The sequence below is a fragment of the Acanthochromis polyacanthus genome, chromosome 4 (assembly GCF_021347895.1).
Source record: "Acanthochromis polyacanthus isolate Apoly-LR-REF ecotype Palm Island chromosome 4, KAUST_Apoly_ChrSc, whole genome shotgun sequence".
Taxonomy (NCBI): Eukaryota; Metazoa; Chordata; class Actinopteri; family Pomacentridae; genus Acanthochromis; species Acanthochromis polyacanthus.
This window is the reverse complement of record NC_067116.1, coordinates 38637453-38655571: the sequence shown is the minus strand read 5'-3', so window position 1 is coordinate 38655571 and position 18119 is coordinate 38637453. Positions and strand designations below refer to the sequence as shown.

The window sequence follows — 18119 nt, the reverse complement described above, 5'->3', positions numbered from 1 at the left end:
GGTGAAAAAGGTTAACGAAGCCCACAGCGTGCACCCTGCCTGCTCGTCTGTTCCTGTGTGGTGCTGAGGGGGCTGCAATCTTACTGACCAAGAGGCCCTCTCTTTAATCAAGGAGGGAGAACAGGGAGGGCAAAAGTGCCTCCAAATCATGCATCACATCCGTAACAAGCGAACAACAAGCTATCAAAGGCTTCACAGATAGTTACGAGCAGATCTGCCTGCCAGGAGCTTTGTGACTCACAGCTTCTGCTGGTTCCTGTGCTTTAGTGTAACCCTGGGAGGGGCAGTGGGGATGGCGGGATCCACTTTGAACTCAGGTTGTCCCCCTTTGTCACTAAACTGCAATAAGTAGGCGAATTCCATCTGTGGCTGGTTTGGTTTGGCTGTCCAGACCAGATTCAGTTGTGAAAATGAAGGCATTGTTTACAGTTTCCAATCCTGATCTTCGCTGAGCTCTGGACGAAACTTTGCATGAATCTAGAAGAGCAGCACCATCTGAATCAAACCAAGAGTCTCCAAAAAATTAGAGTTATGTGTAGCAGGTGTAGAAGCACTTCGAGCAAGTTTTTCTAATTTTGACATTATCTCTCCTTGGAGAATATGCCAATTATTGTTAAAATATAACACTGTGGAATTGTAGGATTGAAAGCTTTGGAGGCTGTGACAGTCTGATGAAATAATACTGTTGCATAATGGGAAATCTAAGATCCAGTGTTTCTGGAGCATGGCCTGTTCTAAAGACTAAAAGTCAAGATGTTCTTGGCCTCCCTTGCTACAATTTTACCATCCCATTTTTAAAAAAATCTGCCTTTTGTGACTTTATGTAAGTGCGGTACTAAAATGCTGGAGTAATGCTCCAAATCTCTCATGGCCAATTCTATGATCATAAAATAGTTTTTACCTGCCAAATGGCATGAACATTTACAAACCTGCAAACATGGGAGACATTCTAATCTCAACCATCAATCCAATACAACACAAGCTCAGTGGCAGCCTTTCCTTCTCATGTCATTGGCTGGGTTGTGTATCTGGGCAGGAATCGTGTGTTTTCTTTTTGTTTTCATCGCGTTGTCAACATAGACTGCCACAACCTTTCTGGCTTAAAGCATCAAACATCACCGAATTCATTGGATTTTACATGCAGTTCTGTCTGTCTTCAATGGCAAATCCAATTTTAGTTTGGCGAGGCGCTGCCAATTTTAAGTATGTGCATGTTTGGCTCAGGTGAGCAGCGAGTTTCCAGTGGCTGAGCACCAGGACACTGAATATTCTCTGTGGCCTGAGCTTGCCCCATATTTACATTATTAAAATGAGATGGGCATACAGGAGGTGACAGAAAGCACAAGAGTGAAATCAGGGCCCTGTCAGAGCTGTCACTTGCTCCACTGGCCAAAGGGCCCTGACCCCAATCCTATCCACTGCAGGGGAGGAGAGGGGGAAATGGAGACAGCAGGAGAGAGAGGGATGGTGAAAGGTAGAGAAGAAGGGTGGACAGACAAAAGGAAAAAAACAAGTGGAGGATAGTGAAGGACATGTGTATATAAATATATATATATACCATGAAAAGGGAAGATTAATCACAGATTGATATAAGATTCACATCAAAGGAGTTTCCACCTGTGCAAAGATGTGGTAAAATTCTGGTGTTTCATTTGCAGAATGGTGTTTTTCCATGTTTGCTCAGGTATCACTGATTGCAGCGGAAAAACTCCTGCAAACTAGTCTTCCTGAGCCATTCAAAAAAGATGCAAAATAAGAAAATAAGCAAGATTTGTTGAAAGCGAGAGGTCTGACGTACGGTATGGACTGCACTGCCTCAGCTATATCACTGCTTTGTGCCACCCTCTGCGTTCTAATGAGGAGCATGGCTCTGCAGATGGGAAAAACACCCGTGTGCACATGAGCTCGCACATGTCAGCGTGCATGCAAACACACAAACATGCATGCAACCGAGCCGAGTGGAAGGTAAGGTCTGGTTCATATTAGCCATTAGGGAACGGAAACGCACATCTTTTTTCAGTTTAGGGTCCACTTCATGCTCCCGCAATGGCACAAGTATAAACACAGACGCATGCATTCTGAATGTACACGCACATTCAAAGAGCTCTGACATGATACTCACATCCTGCTCATGTTCATTTAGCAAAATGGCCTCAGAGATAAAAAGCAGGTACGAGTGCATGTGTGTAATTCATTTCAGGGACGGCTCTGTATGGTCTCAACCTGTTGGTATGCACGGACCAGCACCAGAGGCGCTGGTTTTGGTCTCTCACATTTGCATTCATTATCGTACGTCTCCTTTTAGAAAACATATGTAAAACAGTCCAAATAGTGGCCTCAAACTTTAATGGCATTAGTACTTTTACCCAGTTTGCTAAGCAGGACAGATTGATCTGATTTATTTACTTACTTTTTCTCAAATGTAATCTAAATGCAAGACAAACTAAATACAAGTAATTTTTCACTTATCAATTCAATCTTAGATAGATGTGGCCTTTTCTTACCCAGCTCTTAGTCTATATAGTGTTAATTTTCATGCTGTCACACATGTAGGGAATGATCCACATATAAATGTGAACTATCTATCTGAAATGAAGGCTTTAAGACTGAAATTCATTAATTGGGCTACTGATATTGATAAACACCAAACTACATCTTACTAGTGCTTATATTTTGCTTTCAGCTATATGACACAACCTTCCATTCACAAGCTCTGAACTAACTTCACCTTTAATCATTTGAATGCTGCCATGGTCTCACACTTTCTAGTGAACTTTGTCATCCAATAAGTGTAGTGGCATGTCTCTATGTTGATGATTAGATGGGATATACTTAAAATGGGGCTAATGTGTCTCAACTATTGGATAGATTGCCACACACTTTAAATAGAGCCTTTCATGCTCACCTGAGGAACAAACCTTTAGTGTAAGGTCTCAATAACTATTGGATGGATTGCCTAAAGGACTGGTTCTCTATTGGTACAGGTGTCCACGGTTCCTAGACGATGAACTGTCAGTGATCGCAATGATTTGCTGTTTTTTTTCCCTCTCGTGTCACTGTCACATAAACGTTGAGAGTGAACCACATTAGAGCTTTTCAGAGCTATTTAGCCTGGCTGTAGATTCTTAGTCTTCTGTAGTCCCTCTCAGATTGTTAATTCCACCCCTTAAAGCTCATCTTTAAGCTACTTATTTGAAGTTTCTTTCCATAAAATTAGTCCCTTCCTGTCTTAAAAATGGCTTCCATGTAATGCACACTGTCGTCTTTTATAGAATTTGTGGCTCTATGAAGTCCTAGCATCTATATTAACTCATTGCCCCCTGGGCAATGCAGTTTAAGCACACAAGTTCTCCTAGGAATCTGCTCAAAGCCTATAAAACTGCTCTGCACTACACCATAGCAAGTTGAAACATTGCATGAATCCAGCCCTTGCAATTTGGCAGAATTGTTTTTTGTTTTTTTTTAAGTTTGTTATGGATGAAACCTTTAAGTCTGAATCTATGTTTTTGAGACTACTGTTGTATTGACTGCTTCTTTCTCTCATGACGTGACTTACAGCATGTAAAAAACACCATATGGTCATAACAGCAAGTTAAAAAAAATGGATTTTTACAGGATGTAGTTTCATTTGCACAACTCGTGGTGCTGCTGATGTCTGCCATATCTCTCGATTTCCATTTATCATCTCACATTCTGCACATACTGCAGTTATTAGCTGTAGTAAACGTTAGGTGTGAGTCTTGAAGTCTGTTGTCCTCATTATGACTTGATTGCCTAACAGCGAGTCAATATTTAGCCGCATAGATTGACAGGACAGGGTGCAGTTGCTCTGTTTATGTTTGTGAGAAAGATTAAAGTCTGTTGTAGATCCACGGAGTTTCCATGTGCTCTTGTGGCTTATAGCACCACAGAAGCAGGTTGGAGAATTAGATTTTTACCTAAATGTCTTTTGAGAAAGATTGATTTTGCTGCCTGTTATTGCTCACTTTATGATTAGGACAGAATTCTATAGAAAAGTTTTAAGGGTAGCAGGTGCCTTACATAGCTAGTCCCAGGCTTATTTGCAATTTTGAATTAATTTCAAACACCTTTAAACTCCTGTAGCTGTAGTCAGGCAGGCGTAGTTGTATTTAGGGATGCCAAGTTGTTTCTCCCCCCATCTACAGCAGGGGTTCTCTTTCAGCTTCTTTATTCTTGGGCCAGTGGTTAAAAGCCTTCCAAGACATGATGTTTGGCTCAGTCCAAGCAGGGAGGTGAGAGGCTTTATTAGACGGGTCAAATCAAAACAATTAATCTGTCTTGGTCAGTCTAAGGTTGGGGCAGGACCTGTCTACTCGTGTCGCAATGGGATGATTACATCAGCGCGCATGTGTGTGCATGTGTATGGCTCGAGAAGTGAGTGGCGGCTTCATGACTATTTCCTTTGGCGAATGATTTCAAACATGTGGTGCTGCATGAGTAAGGCTCGCCGGTCTCCTGTTCCCAACTGATCTAATTAATACTCATTTTACACCTTTCACTAAAAGCGCACACTGTAATAACAGTGCTAATGTGCTCTCATTGACGAAAATGGCCCAAACTCTTCACTGGCGCTTTTAAAACTTACTGTTTGGCTGTAACTATAGTCAGTATTTTATTTCTATACTGTAATTAATTGTTGCTCATTACACTGGTGTTTAAAGCACCTAAATCATTGAGGGGGTAGCTTTTGGGCAGCAAGAAACAGTCTGCTGCTGGGAAAAGGATGAAAAATAGCAAGTATACTACTGATTTCTTTCTGGCTCATTTATTTTTTAAATGAGTAAACCCCAGACTATTACACACTGTAATCATTTAGATATTCATGTATCTAAAACACGCTTTTTACAAACTTTCACTATATTAACATCTTCTGTCAGTGGCTTTAACATCCAAGTAGCTGCTTGTTGGCACTGTGAAGTCTTCTCCTTTGTGCTCCCTTCACACCCACAGGATGTGCAGAGCTGTGCGATTTTATAAAGGAATTGGCTGCCAGAGCCAAAGTCAGACTCTATAAACCTGTTGATGAACCCAGTAAATCCTAGAGAGGAGCCAGAGCCAGACTGCTAAAGGTTGTTAGCTACTAATTGCTACATTTCTAGAGCCCATTCAAGATATCAAACCCTGGTGGCAGAAACCAGGGACGCTCTGCTAATTAGACTGACACTGACACTCTTGTCCTGCAGTGTTCCCAGGACAGTGATAGTGTGAAGGATGTGACATGCGTGTTCAACGTGCATGCAGTGATGTTTTATTTCGTTTTTTAGTTGTCTTTGTAATAGGAACAGCTGGCAAAGGGGTCGATTTCCACTTCGTCTCCCACAGGCTGCGGCCATGCGCTGTCTTTACAGTGAGGGGGTGTGGGGGTAATAAATGCATGATTCGTGGGATTTTACCCTCCTGCTGGCATCCGAAAATGTCCACGAATGCCCTCTCGGTTGAGACAACCCAGAGGAAACCTTAATGCCTAATGAGCAACGGGAAACGCTCCAGCACTCCTCTCGCCTTTAATTTCCACCTCAATACTAAGCAGAGCACGCCCCGGCCCTTCTCCTAGCCTCATTAACATGTGTATTCTCCCCGATTCAAAACACCAAAGCACTTCCTTCAGCCAGGTGCTTCCCTCTTTAGCCCCTCCAGCCTCGGTGCTGTTGATCCAGTCACACATCTCCGTCTGAGCCTGACCAGAATTAATGGTGAGTCATGGTGGGGATGAAGGAAGGCTCGCGCAGAGTAAACCTCCTTACACCTTTAAAATGGCAGGCAGTGCACGACAGACATTTTGTAATGTCTGTTGCAGTGGTTTGTGAATGCAAGTGTCCCCAAAGTGCAGCCGAGACGACATACGATGAAGATCTGACGTTCTGTTATGGTCAGAGAGAATGTAATGAAGAAGCCATGCTTCATAATTGGGCTTTTTATGCGTATTTTCCTGAGACTTCTAAGAAAACTGTATTCTAAAGTGTCTTCTGTTTTAGTATATCATAACAGTGACAAGACTGTGCATGACTGGAGTATTCTTTTCAAGTTTGAACTAATATCTGAATGGCACAGAACTGATATTTACTCATAATGCTGGATCAGCTTTTTATAAGTTAAATACAACTAAATGATTCAAACTTCTTCCACCTCTGGTCTGTATCATCTTCTTTTTTTCAACCTGCCTTGGTCAAAACCTTTAGGTAAAGTCATCAGTCTGTAGCACTCGTCTCGTCTTTTCTGATTTTCAGCCTCTCCTTTGTGAGTGACAGTTTCCCCTGTCTACAACAAGTTTGAATAATTTCCACAACATATTTCAGTGGGGTGGAAGATTTTCTTCCCATGGTCGTATTCCAAGTCAAACACGTTCATGAACTCGGAAAACTCTCACATCAAACAGCAACATGTTGCACACCAAGGGAAATTTCGTAAATACAACACGCCCCTGCCTGTGAGAGCTGCGTGGCTGTGGAGGCAGAGTTTAGTGACTTCTGCGATTGTAGCGGTGCAGTTGGTGTGACCTTATTTCCTAAGGGTGAATTGGCTGACACGACCTGGAGGCTGCACAAGCGTTTGATGCCATTATCCACACACACCCAAAATTCAACAGTACAACCTTTTAAGATGTGGTGAAAAAAAATAAACATAAAGTAATATATATGCAATGAAGTGCGCTAAGAAAATAATTGCTGAAAGATAAAAGATTAAATAAACAAGTGTGCAACTGAAGCGTGAAATTAAAAGCCGCCTTCATCTGTTAATTGAATTTGACTTTAACGACTCCATGTGGAGCGTTGCATTTAGCTTTTGCTGTTGCAATTGATCATGAAGTGGTTGCTGGGCGTGCCTGCACAGCTGTTGCGCTGTAGCACTGTCTAATTAGCAGGCTATGACCAATGACCTAGGACAGGATATGATGCGTACCTGCCTCTGGAGCTTTTGTAAACACTTGGGTGTGTTTTTCCCCTCGATCATTTTCTGCCTTGCCATAGGTCAAAAGAAAAACATGTCACAGCCCTCCCTTTCGGTCCCTCAAAGTACTGTACTTTGTCTCTTTGTGTGGCTGTTTCAACAAGTTATTTTTAGAAACTTCTATGATCAAGCGGTTTGTAATTATAGGTAGAACTATATTTAGACTATATTTGGTTTCAAGTTTTGCAGTCACATGACAGATCGCTAATCTTGATTTTTATCTCTGTAGTTTGATTAACAAATGCGTTACTATTCATGTCCGGCCAGTTTACAAGTTACATGATTCTGATAACGAATGCCAGGAACGGATACCTGAGGCCTTAGTGTTTGTGTTTGCGTGTGGGTTTGTGTATATTTCCACATTTGTGCTCACAAGGCAGAACGTTTTTCTTGGAACACTTTGAAGATGTAACTGATACACATTGAGCCTGTCCTGTCTGTTGCCAGTGGCAGTTTTCAGTTTCATAACCCTGCAAAAATAGTATTTAACTGTTTATCTGCCCTTTAATCATATCTGAAGAGCATGTTAATGACTTGATAAACAATTTAATGACTTCTGTGCAATATTTATATTAAGCTGGAACACACCTCTCGTGAACTGAAACTGAAAACTGATTAAAAAAATGTGTGTTTGCTGTTTGTGTTTTGCTTTTTTTTCCCCCTCTATCTCCCTTCAATCCTGTCCAGCTCTCTAATCCTTTAAACCCACCATCCCTCTAAGTCAGTCTTTCTCCCTCTCGCCTCATCCCTCAGCTGTTCCATGCCCCTGCTCCACTGGGATTGATACAATATTTTCCAACCTCAATTAGCAGAGAGCTTGTTGACTAATTCCAACTGTTTTTGCACCTGAGAGGGAGCTGGGAGTCGGGGCTGGAAAAACTGAGTGGGGTGGAGGTGAGGGCCGGAGCCTGGGTGTAGCAGGCAGAGCTGACGGGGCAATATAGTTGTGTCGACAAGAGTGTAAGGGCAACACAAAGGACAGACTGGTCAGGCCGAGGACAGTCCTGAGCAGAGATATGTTGTGCACAAGCAGGATAATACAGACAAAAAACAGTACAGCAACTTTTGTCTCTATTGATCTGTGTTGGAATGCATATGCAAGTAATGCAATCATTTAACATGCCTGTGTGTTTACACTGTGTTGTGTTTAAATCAAATGGAGAAAGTTATTTCAAAAGTATTGATAGAATCCTAAAACCAAATGCGTTCTCCTTCCTGTGCAAGACTCAGCACTGATGTAGCGTCTAGTATCTATGTCACCGCTCTCGTCATTAAATATGCACAACTTCCTGCTTATCCTGCCACTCTAATCTATAGCATGGCCAAATTCTCTGGGTCAGGAGGCTTTAAGTCTGATTGAAAGCCTCCTTCTGTGATGGCAGCATCGGTAGTCTCACACAGAAATAGAGACCTCAAAAAAAGAGAAAAGAAAAGAAAAAAGCAACAGATCTGTCTCATTGTGAGGCGCAACCACAGACTGACCACAAGGTCCATTTTGTTGAATTTAAGGCAAAGCTTACATGACCGCTGGTTTGGCAGTGTGCTCGTCTCGGGGTGCAGGTACACACCCTCACTCTGTGTGAGCACAGAAAGAATCGTTCTTTCCACCGAAGGAAATGAGACGATGATGGATAAAGTGTATAAGGACATTACATGTAAGGGGACTGCACTTTATCATGCAACCCCCTAAGCATAAATGACTCAAGAAAAAAGCACAAATTTCACAATCAGTATTTTGCTTTTTTCTAATGACCCAAAGCACTTTAGATTTAAACTTCCTCATTTTGCCAAATTTCTCCCGGTCCTCCAGTGTGACTTCTGTCAAACTGTCAAATTCAAGCACAGTTTGGATGCAATATTTTATTATGGTAGCTGACATATATTACCACTAATATGGAAGAATAATGTCCCAACTTGGATAGCCTCACGACTCCAAATTGAACACAGTAATAATTCATCTCAACTTGAGTTTATAACAGTGTGTGTGGCTTTTAAAGATTCTGCCAGGTGACTAATACCCGACAGGTTTAACAAATGTCATCCAGTCTGCAGCTTGGAGCTCATTGAAACAGTGGCAACAGAGTGACTGGCTTGTTCACTGGACGCAGCAGTTGCTCTTCCCCCCAGTAGCAGTATGGAAAAACTCTGACTCACCCACTTGTATAAAAAGGCATTAACGAGCAAATACATAAATATTACCGTCAAAGGCAAGAATGTCTCTAAGAGCTATCCAATCAGTCAGTCAGCCAGTGACTCATGGAGAGGGAGGTCACATCATGACCAGAGTTGGTTCATCTGACCTGGTCAAGCATCTGAAAGACACCCATTGATGGACATGCTGAAGAGGCTTTGGCAGCAGCATGAACGAGCTCTTCTCAGGTGTCCCTTACACCACAGATTGTGTGTAGCCTGCAGACTTACAGGCAGAATAAACTACCTGGATTTGTACAGTGAGCGCAGTGAGTTGGTGCAAAGTGTTTAAGAGGAGATTTTAAAGTTCCCTACTTGTGGAATTGGACAAACACAAACCAGCACATGGATGGGGTAAATGACAAGTGAACATGCTAATTAATGTGGGGAAAATGTGCTTCAGTTTACACCTGCTCCTTGCGATTGATGCACTTTCACCACAGTTTTGACAAGTTAATTCCCGGTGAAACTGAAACTTTTTTTCCAAGCCCCAGTCTGCGCCACCAACTGATGCTCACTGTCTTTCCTCAGTGCCTGATGTCCCATGAGGAGTCTAAATCCACACTGGGGTATTCTCTTCTTACCTAGCAACGCGTCTCTCATGCTCTAAACACAACACAAATAGCTCAGCAGTGATATAACCGTAGGATATCCCTATGAACCGCTATAAAAAGTCAGCAGATAAGAAAGTTCAGCTGTAACAATAAAAGTAAGAGCGTCATAGGGCATCCTGTCTCTGACACACGTTTTAGATACAGAACTTTAGTGTTGCTGTGGCTGTTGCCAGGCTACTTACTGTCAGCGTAGTTTTTTCGCCGGGTGCCGTCCACCTTGCCTGTTTTGTCAATGCAGAGGAAGAACTTGTTGGCAGAGTACAGTCGCCGTAGCCGGACGTCACCCTCTAAGTGATTATAACTGCGCGTGTGCCTTTCCAATGTCCACGAACAGTTGATGCCACTCGCCAGCACCTGAAGGGCTTCATGCCCTACCCGAGGAGGACAGGCCCCCGTGGCGGTGCCAGCAGTGACCAGAAGCAGGGTGAAGCATGCCAGGCAAAGGGAGGCTGCGCTGGGCAGTGGGAGAGGCGGCCCAGTGGAAGCTGCAGGCGTGGAGGTGCTGCTGAGGGCAGGTTCAGGACAGAGATGAGCTACGGACGCCGTCCATCTGCACATGGTGGGTCAGACTCCCAAGGTGCACCTTGTGCAAGCTGTAGGCATGCTGATGATCAGGAGATGTCCCTGCGGGAGGGTGGGAGTCCTGAAGCGAGAAGGGAGGGAAATGGCACTCGCAGCAGATCCTCTGGATGTCACTGGTGGCCAATCTCCACGTTGGGCTGACAGCAGGCCTTCCTTCCTCACAGCATCGAGCTTGCCAGAGTTTCTCCGGCTGTCATCTTTAGGTCGACTTTTTAGATCTGTCTGTTGAAAGTGTTGTAATTTTATGAATCCACTCCTTGATGGCGCTCTGCTTGTCCTCCTTGAGCTGAAAGTCTTCCTCACCGGTCCACAGGTAAAGTCCTGGGATGTTTGAAGATGCACATGTGTATGTGTGTGTGTGTGAGTCTGATAAAAGATAAGTTTGTTTCTGTGTGAGTATGTGTTTGAGTATGTGTGTATATATGTGTGTGTGTGTCTGTGTGTGTCTGTGTGTGTGCGTGTGTGTGTGTGTGTGTGCACCTTGCGATTCTCTGCTCTTTCCAGCTGGATAGGAACAAGGTGCCTGTCTGAGCTGCTGACCCGTGGCTGAGAGGGAGTTGAATGAGGGTTGGTGACTGACTCTGTGTGTGTGTTTGTATGTGTGTGTGTGTGTGTGTGTGTGTGTGTGTGTGTGTGTGTGTGTGTGATACTGAGAGAAAAAAGAGAGGGAGTGAGTAAGCGAGTGAGTGAGTACGGGAGGGAGAGAGAGTGTGTTTGTGACAGAGAGAGAGAGAGAGAGAGAGAGAGAGAGGGAGAGAGTCTGTGTGTCAGGCAGGCAGTGAGTGTGTGTCAGCCTGTACAGGGCAGCCAAGCAGCAAGTGAACGGCCTCACGCTCTGCTGTGTGCAGTCAGTCAGTCCTCTCTTCTGTGGAGGCACCGGCTGAGTTGTCCTGCATTTTATCCTGGGCAGGGCCAGCATCTAGGGGGTTGAAAGGGAGAGAGGGGAGGAGTGGGGGGATGGGGATGGGGCCGCTGCCACCGCTGCCGCACTCATTCATAACCATTTCAAACAAATGAGAAGCATCAAACACCAATCTCTCTCTCTCTCTCTCTCTCTCTTTCCAAAAAGTTCATTCTGCGAGTCATTTTTGCTTTTTCACCTGATGATTTTATTGTTCTTCTTGGTCACAGACACTTGGAAAGACTTACATCCTCTTCCTATCCCATGACCTCTGCTGTCTCTCTCTGCAAGCATTTTGTAACACGTTCAAATCAGCTCCATTGCTGTCCAGTAAAACCAGCAAGGAGACGTTTTTTTGACACCTTCACTCTCTTTTCTTCTCCTTGGCCACATGGGGCAAATTAAGGGAGTCTTTCCTTTTTTTTCTTTTCTTTTTTTCTTTTCTTTTTTTTTTTTACAGCTGCTGGTTCGAATCATCAAGCAGTCGGAAACACAGAGCAGGTTGCAGGAGTGTTGCTAGAGCTAGTCCAGATGAAGCCTGAGAGACTTTTCTGATCACCTGTGCTAATATTTCAATGAAACACCCTCTCTGATCTTTGCCGTTTAATTTAGCAGAGCAGGGCGGAAATGAAGAACACCTTTTTTGTGAAATCCCACACTCTTGTCTGTTTTTTACAAGCTATGTAATGAACCTGATTAGGACAAGGCAGCATAGCACGGCTGACCCGTTCCACTTAAGCATTTATTTATTGCAATGGGGAGAAGAAAAACAATCTTTGAACTAGAATATGAAGGAAATATTAGATTTATTTTAATAAAAACGCTTCATAGTTAAGCAACAAGACAGGAGAGATGACAAATTAAGTATGTATTTCTGCTGTTTGTGCGAGAAATTGAAGGAGAAGATGCAAAAATTCTCCAGTTAGCTTGGCTGTCATCTGCTCTTTTAACAGAGTCCTTGTTTCAATTATGCGTCCCACCCTGAGGCCACACTTGTCCACTGCTGGAAGTGTGTCTGAGGACTTGTTGCTCAGAGAGTGTGACAGTCACTTCACACTCTTCCAGCTTGTTAACTGCCCACAGAGACTTGCTGTCCAGCCTAGCCCCTATTTAAACCTTACCGCCACAATAAATTAAAAAAAAAACTTAAGAGAAAAATACCAGTCACCTCTTTCTCCAAATTCCTATCTCCAGCAACCCCCTTCTCCCCCCCCCAAGCCATTCCTGTCAACCTGCCGGTAAGTTCTGGTCCTCGGTGGCCGCCGGGCTCCTCATCAAAGCTACTTTCATCGTAGATCTATGTGGGCTCTTCGTAAAATATCACAGTCTTTCACCCTCAGTTAAAGCCCTGCTGCCAGGTCTGTTAACTTCCTCCAGCTTTGTCTCATCTTCTCTCGCCTCTTGTCTCCGTCCTTGAAAGTCAGATCATCAGTCGCCACCACGCATGAGCTTTTACTTTCTGGAATTAGGAAGAGTCAGAATGAGAAACAAAGATCAGCATGGAAACAGAATGTTTTCAAAGATGCTTTCTTTTGTTTTGTGATGAAGTAAGTTTTTTCACCATATTTGAAAAAAAATCTAATTTTCTGAATATTGTTTGCAGACTTCACTCAGCATTTGGTTTATTGTTCTCTCAGTCAGCACTGTGTAGGAACTAATATTTCTCAGCAAAGTGATATAAAACCTTTGGGGAACAGCAGCCTTTGATTCAGAATGGATGAAAGTGTAAGATTTCTTCGCGAAAATACAAAAAGCACACCATCATAGCCAACTTTGCAATGCTTTGCAGCCTAATCAATTAGTGACTATGACCTGAAGCAAGATTATTGTTCCAGAGAAAAACTTATATTGAACCTGACACTAAAAATTTAAAGTGCTGGTTGCTTTCCTTTGTTTTGTTGAGAGAGTGAGATCATTTGTTGCACATGTTTACGCTTAAGATGAGGATTCCAGCTAATTGTCCCAATAGACTCTGTGCATCATTTATAAACTCTTCAGTTGCGTCAACCATTTATTGTTCCATAATAGCATTGCTAATGTTCAAAGGAGAGTGCCAACTATAGTCTACAGCCCAAAAATAGAATGAAGCTCAATATAAAAAAGGCTAATGAGGTATGTTTTTTTTCATTCGCAAAAATAAGCAAAACTGAATGTGGCAAGGCAAGTCTTCTTTTCTGGAAACCTGCTTTCACCTGGAAAGTATAGTAATATTAATATTATTTAAAAGTCAAAATGACTTAGGGCACACAGATTGGTGCACTCTTTCATTTAATGCAGCTTATGCATTGTATTCACTGCATATTTATAGTTCATCCTCTCTTGTGTAAGAAAAAAAAATGTGTTAGTCATTTGTTAGAGAGAGGGGTCTTTCTACCAAAGATAATCATGTAAACACACATCTGAACAAATAACACAAAGACAGCAAGAAAGACAGCAAGAAGAAGTCTTCCTTTTGCTTGAAATTCCCCCTAATTAAAATCATACAATCATTCTATGTACTGCAAAACTCCACAGAATTCAGAATGCCTCGTGAGGTCAACAACAAAGCTCGGGCCTCATGTGATTGTCAGATGTGGCAGCAGATTGCTTTATGGTGTCTTAGAAGCAAATGTTTGGGCTCTGAGCTCAGTGCCAGAGCAGACACAAGCATAACGTGTCTCTTTGTCTTAATGTCTTAACATGTGATATCTTGCTGTTTTACAGTGTGAATGTTTGATGTTGGAAATGTGGGTAATTTGCATGATTTCATGGTCATATACTAAGAGTTTATTAAATGTGCAGTGTTTAGAGTCTAGTCTGGCTTTACAATTTTGTAATTAGGTCAGCATGCAACCCACTGCATGACTTCTAATGTCAGAAACAAACAAGGGAACAAACAACACCTCTTTTAAGCTGCAGAAGGAGGGTACTTCAGAAAGTTCTCTGCTTCACTCAGAAACAAGGAGCACAACTCCCATTCTGGGGCATAACTGTATACGATATAGCCTTATATCACTGACCTCAAAAGGAGCTACATTTTTTATATTCATTTCTTTGCAGATGACGTTCTTTGAAAAACATTAGGTAAGAGGGAAACCCAAAAATGAACAAGAAAGAAGCCAGAAAGTTTCACCATCACCAACATCTTGAGATGAGAGGTGAAACGTCTTCAAGAATCTACAGGAGAAATCCAGTTGCTTTAAACGGATGCTCCTACAATTACCACAACCTGGATGACTGAGAATCTATACAGACCTATGGCCTCAATTTGATTGTCCGTGGTTGCTGATTCTGAGCATCCCGACTGTGGGTCATCTTCCGTGCTCTCATTGCCCCGCTTGAAATCAGCAACCCACTTCTTTACAGTTAAAGAGCGGTAGGAGTCCTCACGAAGTGTGTTGACCATGTTTTTGTGGATTTCCATGGGCGTCATTGCCTTTTTATGCAAATAATCAGCTCTGCCTTCTTTGTTGTCTATTTTTTCTTTTCCCTTTTACTCATTGATTATCAAAGAGCATCAGAAATGAAGAAATGATAACCAACATTTTTTTTTGCGGACTTTGGAGTCACAGCTATCGTTTTCAGGTGAGGCTGAGATGTTTATAATTATAGGCACAGTGATGTTTAGAGCTAAATGATAACTCACCTCTGTCTCAGCTAAGGCAGAAGGAATACTGCTAGATTGGGATTTGTTTGGTACAAATTCTGGACAACTTAAAATTTGGATGAAGGCAGTGGACAAAAAGTTAAAGCATTCATCACTATTCAGAGGGCATGAATGGCAGTGGAAAATCTGATCTGTCCAGTACTGGGATACCTGATAGTTGTTACTTGGAGATTTCCCTCAGAACTCCAAATATCAACCTTATGATGGTGTTATAGTAAATGTCATGTGATTTATCCTCGTTGCACCATGACTATCCACACAAAATTCCATCCTATTCCATTTAGTAGTCAAAACCTTTCTGTCATGACCAACATTGTAGACTCACAAATCAGAGCAGCAATTCCATCTTTAGAGGCTGAAAAGATCCATGATCTAGCTAGCTGCAGTTTAGCTTGATCTCTGTTACAACTACCACAACCAGGGTGGATTATACTGGATCATCCTTGAGCTGAGTTTAGCTGCGTTGCTTTGAGTAGCATTGTACTGAGCCATGCAGGGTGGGTGTGCCGTCAACTGAGAACAGCGCTCTGAGAGCCAGGCACCCAAGGAGGATGTTCTCAAGTGGAGGAACCTAATCTTTCCCAGCAGGGATCCAAGCGGCTCTGTAAGTGTATGAATAGAGATAATATCTCTATAATGAGGCCTGTTTTGTACCATCAAAGTCTTCAAAAGGGTCTGAAACCTGACCTCCCTCTTTGCATTGACAATCCCCCAGTAATAGCTCCCTATTATTAATTGTTTTGACTTCCTGCTAAATTCGTGTCTCTCACCCTTGACCTAGTGCTTTTAGATATACTTGCACTCTGCTAGTTTGGGAATCAGTGCTCGGGGGGGGGGGGGGGGGGGGGGCATTTGTTTTCCTCGTTTTTCACAAAGTTCTTTCCAGATACACAACAATCTTCTTCCTCTTAACTATGCATGCTGAATGCATACAGTTACAACACCCACATCAGGAAATTATCTCATGCATTATTATTCATGGGCAGTAAATTCTCATAATTTCGGTGACTGTGCAGTTTATCGTTTCAGCACGTGCAGCGCTGCCTGTTTTGTTGGTTCAGACCCAGTGCAGGTGTGTGTTATATCTCTGAGCTGTGGTTGGCTGACGAACATCCGGATGCGGTTAAAGGAACTGCAGACCACCACGACTCAGCCTCACTGAGGACATTTGCATATCCTGCTTCATGACTATTGTCTATTGTCGGCGGTGCTATGATAAATGGGTCATCTATCTGATGCCGTGAACAGTTCTGAGACATGCAACCTGTCAGTTCTTCACAAGATTGCAATCCAAGATCCAACTGTCTGATAAAAAAAATCTGTAGTGATTTAGCATGTGTGCACAGCTAATCTGATCTATCACAAAAAATAACACAGATAGAGCAGGATGTAGCTGCAGGTGATGTTAAAAAAACAGTTCCTCAAGTCAGTGCTGACTTGGCGTTTCTCCACTCTCCTAATGAAAAAGAAGAGTGTGTCGTTGCCTACAGGTACAGTAGCTTTGTCTGGATGTTGAGGTTGACCTGCCATCATTAAAGTCTGCAGGATACATGATTCTCTCAAATTATTCCATTAAGATACACTTGTAAATAGGAGCAAGACACATCCTAAGACATTTTAACTGACTCACTAATTGAATCCATCTTAAAATGTGTGTGAGGGGAAGCCCAGTAAAAGCATGTGAGTCACAGTAGTCCAGTAAAGCCAAAGGATCATTCTAATGTCTGTCTCACTGTAATGGACAGTAATTGAAATGCGTAATGAGCAAGAGTGTTTGAAATGTTTTCTTTGGAAGCTTACAGATGAGTAGGAAAAACATATTAAGATCTCAGCTTTACTCCCAAAGTGATTTTTTTTTTAAATTTTTAATAAATGTAAATTCAGCTCTAAATATGACTTTTGTTGTTGAGGATGTCACATATATGAAGGCTCATAGAGGGTGTGCAGAAGAAGCCTTTTTTCAACCTCTAATTCTATGTAAGTGGTGCAGGCTACACACACACACACACACACACACACACACACACACACACACACACACACACACACACACACACATGCACGACTCACAGGCACACAGAAACACATGCCAGAAACATTTAGCCATACACACATCTCACAGTGAGGAGAAGTATCTCCATCAAGTTTCACTGGCCAGGTGAAGCCGTTTCAAAAAACAGCCCTCTCTCCATCTGTTAAACAAATAGGGAGCCCCTACAAAGGTGTGCAAAAGAATCCACATGATCAAAGTGTACGAGAATGGCAGCCTTGTCCTGGCCTGGCCATTATCAGGCCCCATGAATGCCTGTCTTCTCCTCTTTTGTCGGTTGGGGCATTGACAGTCACTCACCCGGCAATGACTGTCACACCAGCGCAAAGAGCCAGCCGCCGACAGGGGCCAACCACATCAAACGAGCCTGTCAAGGGGCCCTGCTCGTGAACCGTGGCAACAAACACCTCCTGATCCTCACCTACAGCTCAGCAGCAGACACCCACCGCTGTGCTCCCAGCCACTGCCTCCACTGAGAAAAGATGTACTGCCCGGACCTCATTTCCCTCTCCGTCCCCCTCCCTCCTCTCTCTCTCCCTCTGTCAAGTAGTGCTTGTGTTAACCTCCAGCCCGCCGACACACAAAGGGCTGCTAAAGTGTTTAAGAATGCTTTATGGACGCATGACAAGGGGAGGCTGACACTGTTGGGGTCAGAAAGTACACAGGATGTGAATGAGATAAATTCATGTTTTACTTTCATTTCAGAGCTGAGTCACACTTGATTTAAACTGTATGAGGTTCGAACTTCAAAAGTCGAGCAGAGAAAGAAGACAATCATTTTCAACAGGCTGTAAGCAGCGCTGTGGTTTAGGTCTGCAGGAGAGCAGGACGCATGTTTAACTACCAGCTTCAAATTACATTATTGGTAATAAATGTGACCTTGTATACAGCGTTTTTTTCTTTTATTTTATGAGAAGTTGAGATCAAATAAAAATTGGCATAATAACTGTAGTAAATACTGTACATGTGACGTGGAAACACACACCTGGATTGAATTTTGTGGCATTTTAATTGGAAGTCTCGGCCCTTAAAAGGGAGCTTGAAACATTGTGAATTTCACATGATAATTTGTAGCATTTAAAAGATCTTATGCAAATTATTTTCCAATTTTACACATTTACTCTTCAATATTTATATCTACACATGGGACACTAGTTCAGGTGGTAA

The 18119-nt window shown here is 42.7% G+C and overlaps 1 protein-coding gene across 1 annotated transcript in view; it reads right to left on the bottom strand.

Moving 5' to 3' along the window:
* fgf22 (fibroblast growth factor 22) overlaps positions 1 to 11222 on the bottom strand; it is a 30687-nt gene extending 19465 nt beyond the window's left edge. The window contains exon 1 of the mRNA XM_022191695.2: positions 9956 to 11222. Coding sequence (XP_022047387.1) covers positions 9956 to 10331 — 376 coding nt within the window. The 5' untranslated portion in view covers positions 10332 to 11222. The remainder of the gene's footprint in view (positions 1 to 9955) is intronic.
* Positions 11223 to 18119: the final 6897 nt, after the last annotated feature.